This window comes from Zea mays, chromosome 7 (genome assembly GCF_902167145.1).
Source record: "Zea mays cultivar B73 chromosome 7, Zm-B73-REFERENCE-NAM-5.0, whole genome shotgun sequence".
NCBI lineage: Eukaryota > Viridiplantae > Streptophyta > Magnoliopsida > Poales > Poaceae > Zea > Zea mays.
In genome coordinates this window covers 99579408-99586053 of record NC_050102.1, presented here as the reverse complement: position 1 = coordinate 99586053, position 6646 = coordinate 99579408, and the positions used below count along the sequence as shown (strand labels likewise).

Here is a 6646-nt window from a genome sequence, read left to right as displayed (position 1 = left end):
CGTGTTTGGATACAGATTCTCAAGTTGCAGATTCTGTTGAAACAAACGATACAATGAAACCCATAACGCAGATAAAGTTCATTACAAACTAATTAGTGGAGTTGATTACATCATAAGTACCGTTACAATTGCACTAAGGTAACTACGACACTAATGCATTTGCAATTGCATCTCGAAAAGCACTCATGTCTAACTCATCAGATGTGCTAGTACTACTCTCACCTGAAGGTACATCATGACTTAGGCTATTAGGTCCTACTTCATCAAAATCTCTATCGTATAGAGCACTATCTCTAATGAAGTTATGCAGTGTCATGCATGCAATAATTATCTTCGATTGTTTCTCAAGCGAAAATGAAGGGAGACTTAATAGAATTCTCCACTTCATTTTTAGCACCCCAAATGATCGCTCAATAACATTTCGTAGGGATGAGTGCGCATAGTTGAAAACTTCTTTACTCCCAATAGGTTGCCTCGCATTTTGCCATTCCGTAATGTGGTACTTCTGACCCTTATAAGGTGCAAGGTACCCCTTTCTATTTGGATAACCCGAATCGACAAGATAGTATTTACCTGCACAAACTCAAAATACAAATGTTACGTACATATGACATAAAATAGTAGTGTATCATACTAATGAACATAATATGTATATACCTTCCGGTGGATGGGGGAACCTGTCCGCATAAGTTAATAAAGTATCCTGTAGTACTCTTGTGTCATGTACGGAACCTGGCCATCCTGTCACAACAAATGTAAACCTCATATCGAAGTCACATACGGCCATTACATTCTGCGACGTGTAACCGTGTCGGCCTATATATTTCGCTTGTTCTGAAGCCGGGACTGCCGCTGGGAAGTGACTACCATCTATTGCTCCTATGCAATCCTTGAAGTGTGGCCAAAACCTCGCCTCTCGCAAACGCTGATGAATCTCTACAAAATGTGGGTCTTTTGGCTTGATTGTGTCCGATGACATCTTATAAAGTGCGTTAAGGACATCACTATACTTCCGGCTAATTGTTTCCAATGAGTGGCCAAATTTATTTCTGATCTGCCTAAACGATTGTGGACCCCCGCATGCCCACAAGAATATGCCAAGAGCTTCCATAGTACTCACACCCCTACTTGGTAGCAGACCATAATTTTGTACCAAAGTGTCATGCAATCGTCGAAAAACAGTCCTTCGCATCCGAAACATGTCAAAACAGTCGTTACTAATCTCCAACGTTCTTTGGACCCATTGAATACCAGATTCGACCAATGTTCTTCTAGGAGCCCGACTCAAATGCCTACCCCAAATGTCAACAGCATAAAGAGCAACAAGAAATTCTCCATCCGTTTCGTCATTAGATGTGTGTGCATCCATTTCATCATCAGATGAGTGTGCATCCATTTCATCAGGATGAGACATCTGCATGGAGACAACCAAGAGCCACAATTTCATATGCAACCACAGTTCACATACTCAACTAGTGCAAGACTTTACAGGCATATGAAGTTCACACATTCACATAGTTCACAAACATACAACTCATATTATTCTGATACATGGTGAACTCGAATTTATGGAAAATTGTTGCAAAGCGAAAATGGTACTAACGAAAACAGACACGACAGGACTCATTAAGCAGACAGAACTAACAGACTGAACAAATAAGCCTCAGTTGTCGGACCAGTACCAAGTACGACATGACTCATGAAAAAACAACGAACGACAATAGTAAACATGTTGGACACTCTTGTCGGACGTCCAGCAGCTAAGTGGTCTTCTTAGTTTCTAACTCGTAAGCATTGCGAAGCCAAGCGATTCTTCCTTCTTTTGTCTCCAAGTTTGCAAAAACATCTCTATACTTCTTATGAATCAGAAGATGCGTCGCAAACAAATGTAGTTCGCTCCCTTCAGGTGATCCATCTTCCTTTACTTGAAGCAACTGCTTTTTAATCTCTAATCGGACCGGGTCATTCTCAGAAGAGGTAATGGACTTGTTCGTGGTCATTGAGCGGGACTCAAAAGCCTCCACAAGTCTTTTCATGTACTCTTCCCTCGAATCTTTTTTCTTCTTTGGTTTAGGGGAATCATGGCGCATCTTACGCTTACCAGTTGTATTTGTGCAGGGGTCAGGTGTGCTGTTTTCACCCCCACCAAAAGTGTGGTCCAAATGATCATCAGATGATGAATTAGCGTCCTCCACGCCAGGAACCAGGGTTCTTTCATTTGTGCAGACAATGGGTCCAAACATAACCTTTAGCTCGTCCTCATTCTCTAGGGGGGCTGTTTTGAACATAATACAACCTGGCATTGCCTGCACCAATTCGTAGTCCTACTTTTAGATGGCCAATACTAATGTTAGTCTACGAAAAAAATATGAACTTACTTCATTTTGCTTGGCCCACCACTCATCTGGCGCACTGATTGAACCAGTATGAGGGTCTCGACCAAGACCTGTAGCCCTTTCATTAAGAGTTTTCCACTGGGTGAACATTCTCTTCAACGAATCCCACCTATTCTTCATTTGATCCCTGGTGTAAGTGCGACCAGTGCGTTCCTTAAACTTCCTTATCAGGTTAGCATACCCTTCTGCATTTAGGAATTGTTGTGGCCTGTTGCGAGCATTGACCTCTTCTACACAAATTTCTGTGAAAATTTTGGTTGCTCTACTATCCCACTTAGCAATCACTTTGCCGGACTTGTCCATCTAGTGCATAACAAGTGTATAGTTTTCAACATAGGGTACTAGTGTTGTCGGATTAAAAACAGCAAAACGATGAATAATATACTGGCCACATTATGTTAAGATAAAACCATACGTACGAAGATTCCAATTTCCTTAATTACAGAACTAGAACCTTAAATAAACTCGAACTGGACACAAAATGACAGGGAACACATTTACAGCAGCCCATTAACCAAAAGAACAAACTGATTCCCTGTTTCCTACGCCCTTACTACACAAAAGCTAAGGGACTTCAACCCTGTTATTCAAAGACCTAACTGCAAGGTTCACTCCCTACTACCTTAAACATCATTGTCACTAAACGAAGGCATCTGATCGGAGTCATATTCAACTCCCCAGAAGTTTTCGAAATGCTCCGTAAAGTCCCAATGTGGAGTCAGGTCGTCGTCAGATGGGGGTGGTGACGACAAGGTAGAAGGTTCATAGCTGCTGTCAACCGGGATGTTAAAGTTGTTCACGATGTCCAAATGCTCTTGCAACACCAGGGAGTCTTGCTCCAGCATGCAAGCTATCTCCTCCAAAGCTACACGTAGTTTGGTAGCATCAAATGAGGTCAACCCGCGTCCAGGCCGGATTGTTTCCCTCGCTACGGAAAATATCTTGTCGGAAATCTCTTGCATCCTTCCAATTGCCTTGTCGGCTATGGAGTCTGCTGAGTCCATCTGATGTGGATTTGTTAGGTCGTTAGTATAGCAGACATGGGGACTATCTACAAAAAAAGGTGTAGTCCCATGTCCTGTGCCTAGGCTGCTACCAAAGTAGGGGACAATTACCACAATTAAATAGGCAACTGTGTAGTAGTAAAACTTAGAGCACACTGTGCATGGATTACCCAAAACATGACCATAATTCGTAATCACTACATTGACAAACCAATGAAAGAAAGCATGACCAAAGAATAGGGCTATACCTTGGTTCAAGTGGCTCTTGGATCCTCAGACGAATAATCCGAGTTGCTGGGGAAATCTGAAGAACATAAACGTAAGTAAGTCGATGGTAATCCGTTTTGATGTACTCAAAAACTTGACAAGGTGTGAACCTACTAGTATGCACTTATTGAAATGTAATATTGGGTCGGCTGCAACAAACATGAACACCTTTCAATGATTTCCACTCAACCGTAACCAACAATCGATTAATTGCATATGTGCATGACGTTGCTACGAGGTAATACACGAGGCAGTAACATCTTAACCAAGGCCGTACATGAAACCTAACCCCTAATGAAGTCATGGGGATGCAACGGATCCGGATAATCACAATAGGAGTTGCCAAGAGGAAGATTGTACCTGCGTCGTCGCCGAGATAGGAAAGGGGGGGACGAGTCCACTGGTTGACGACAGCAGAGGGAGGTCACGAAGGATTTGCGGGTCCGCGGTGAAACCCTAGCACTGTGAACGGGTTACGGAGCCATGAAAACCAGTGCGGCGGCGGACGAACGGCGGCATGGATGAGAGGTAGCTTACCTGCGAAGAGGACCCGCGCGGCGGAGGGAGATGCGATGGAGGACACCTGCGGCGGCGATGGGAGTAGCGATGGGGACGAGAGAGTTGAGGAGCGGCGCGGGTGCGAACCCTACCCAACTGATGCGGCTTTGCGCGGAAGCGACCTCAGGGGCGCTTCTGTCTTCGCGTAGTCGGCTGGCTTCTCAGCCAAGCGCGCCGGAGAGAAGCGGGAGCAGAAGCGGCGCGTTTGGGAGGAGCTTCAGCTTCTGGCGGCCAGAATCCCGCGAGAAGCTGAACCAAACAGCCACAAGGTTTGGTCTTGGTGTAGCTTGCAGCTTCTCCAGAATCCAGATATTATGAGCTCCACATGCTCTGTATGTATCTTTGACAAAGATTTTCCGTGTTTGTATGTAATTGCATGGTACTAATAATAACATAAAGGATTGATTTGTTTAAAGCGAGGGGTCGAGAAATTGAGCGTGAGCCTTCCCATTCCACCGTGCATAGCCCTGTTCAATTTCCAACAGCTTTCCTTAGATATCCCAATGCCACAGTGAGGGCTAGTTTGGAAACTCAAATCTCCTTCGGAATTAAAGGGGATTCGAGAGGAAATCAGTTCATTTCCACCTCAATCCCCTCCAATCTTGAAAGGGATTCGAGGTTTCCAATGTAGCCCTAATTATGACTTTATTCCTTGCGCATTTTACTGGCTAAGTTATATCACAATAATACAATATAAACTTCTTAGACCATCTCCACTGTAAAAGGTCTTGTCCACTAATTTTAGGTGGTGTTTGGTTAGACAAAATATAACGTGATCCAATTACGCTTGTAAACCGATATCTATACAACCGTTTGTTTCGGTATAGTCTATAACGGGATACCATGTAATCAAATACCGCTCCATTCATTTCCCAACCAATCTGATAACGCTGCCTTCCCGCCGTTATCCTTTCCCACGACTCCTCTCCCCCGCGTGAGAACATGCCCCGCGTCCTTGTCCAGGCACCATTGCCGCCGGCCGCTGCCTCCCTTGCACCATCGGCCTCTACAGGTGAGGACGTAACCTCTCCATCTCCCTCCCTCGCTCTCTCTCTCCCCTCCCTCCCTCTTGAATCCAGCTCTATCTCCAAATTTCCCCCGAAACCCTAATCTCCCGTGTTGTTCTGCGTCGTTTCTTGAAGAGGCCACATCTTCTCCAGTCGTGGCCGCCTCTTCGAGTTCTCCCCATTGTGGTACACATGCTGCTCCAGCCACTTGCTTTGCTTGTTAGCCTTACCTCCGCTACTCCCATCTTTACTACACGATCTGCTCCATGAATCTGTCATTTATCCAGTCTCTAACAAGTCTGATCTCTACCTAACTCTTCTTGAATCTAGACAACCATCCATGCATGTGTGCGTGACATTTTGTGCCAAGAACAATTTCATGCATGTACTGAGTATGATGCTTGTTTGGAGTTTGGTGTTCATTCGTGTCAATATCAAGCTCTAAACATTTCACTTTTTTCCTTTGTTGATTGGCGTCCTGATCGAAGTTTCCTAGAAATAAATATAATTATCGCTTTTTCTTGTGGAATTTCATGTAAGGCTAGCTATTTTATTCAGTTCTGTCTGGCTCACAATTAGCATCATCCTTACTATCAGTCAATTAGCATCCTTACTATCTGTGTGGCTCACATAAATATATACATTATCCTTACTGTCAGTCAATTAGCGTCCTTACTATCGGTCAATCAGCATCCTTACTGTCAGTCAATTAGCCATTGTCTTGTGACAAATCATCCATCATCAGTAATAAGCAACCGGAGTTGTTTTGTTCGGGTTCAGGCAGTTCACATTATAGGTGAAGTGGTATTTTCTAAATAATTATCACTAGCAGTTGCAAATAGTAGAAGGATTCATAGAAGCAAAAAAGATTTTCCCATGGTTTATCTGTTCTTTTGCAGCTACTTTTACCTGTGCACCAAGTTATCTGTGCTTTTACACTGTGACATGAGACATTACTGATAATAGAAAGATAATTATGTACGGTTCAACTCTGATAATAGAAAGATAATTATCTTTCACTCTAATGATAGAAAGATAATTATCTTCAATGTGCATATTACATATCGTTCTTGTACTCATGTGTTATACTTGTTCTCTTCAGATGAAGCTCAAAGGAAGTGACTTCAAATTATCACTCAAGAATCTCAAGAGCATTTGGTGAAGAGTGTTCTCCTGATTTTGTGGATGTCCAGTATGCAGTGAACTTCTAGAAGTTTTTATTTATGTATGCATGTTTTAAATACTTTGATCAATGGATGCTTATAAAGATTCTATGGAATTTCTGGAGGAGTTATCTGTCTTTGATCTGTTTTTTATCAACAGATTATGTGCTACAATATTCTGTGAAAAATCTGTTGTTACTTGACTCATCCATTTTTCTATTGTGTTACTTGATACATTGTTGTTACGCGAG

General features: G+C 43.0%; 1 protein-coding gene and 2 long non-coding RNA genes across 3 annotated transcripts; 1 reads left to right on the top strand and 2 right to left on the bottom strand.

The window, feature by feature from the left end:
* Window positions 1–54: 54 nt before the first annotated feature.
* LOC109940884 (protein ALP1-like) lies at window positions 55–1329 on the bottom strand. The gene is made up of 2 exons (XM_020541237.1): window positions 658–1329; window positions 55–573 (listed from the first exon to the last, which is right to left on the bottom strand). Exons 1-2 carry the CDS (start codon window positions 1199–1201, stop codon window positions 143–145), a joined length of 975 nt encoding a protein of 324 aa, XP_020396826.1. The 5' UTR covers window positions 1202–1329; the 3' UTR covers window positions 55–142.
* A 1268-nt stretch (window positions 1330–2597) lies between these two features.
* LOC103632619 (uncharacterized) lies at window positions 2598–4125 on the bottom strand. The gene is made up of 3 exons (XR_556066.2): window positions 4028–4125; window positions 3649–3704; window positions 2598–2699 (listed from the first exon to the last, which is right to left on the bottom strand). It is a non-coding gene; the product is annotated as an uncharacterized lncRNA (long non-coding RNA).
* Window positions 4126–5062: 937 nt separating this feature from the next.
* Window positions 5063–6606, top strand: LOC103632618 (uncharacterized). The gene is made up of 2 exons (XR_556065.4): window positions 5063–5237; window positions 6335–6606. It is a non-coding gene; the product is annotated as an uncharacterized lncRNA (long non-coding RNA).
* The last annotated feature ends 40 nt before the right edge of the window (window positions 6607–6646 follow it).

Coding starts and splice junctions, on each gene's coding strand:
- LOC109940884 (XM_020541237.1), bottom strand. CDS start 1,201: ATGTTTCGGATGCGAAGGACTGTTTTTCGACGATTGCATGACACTTTG. Junction 574..657: donor GTTCCCCCATCCACCGGAAG/GTATATACATAT, acceptor GAGTTTGTGCAG/GTAAATACTATCTTGTCGAT.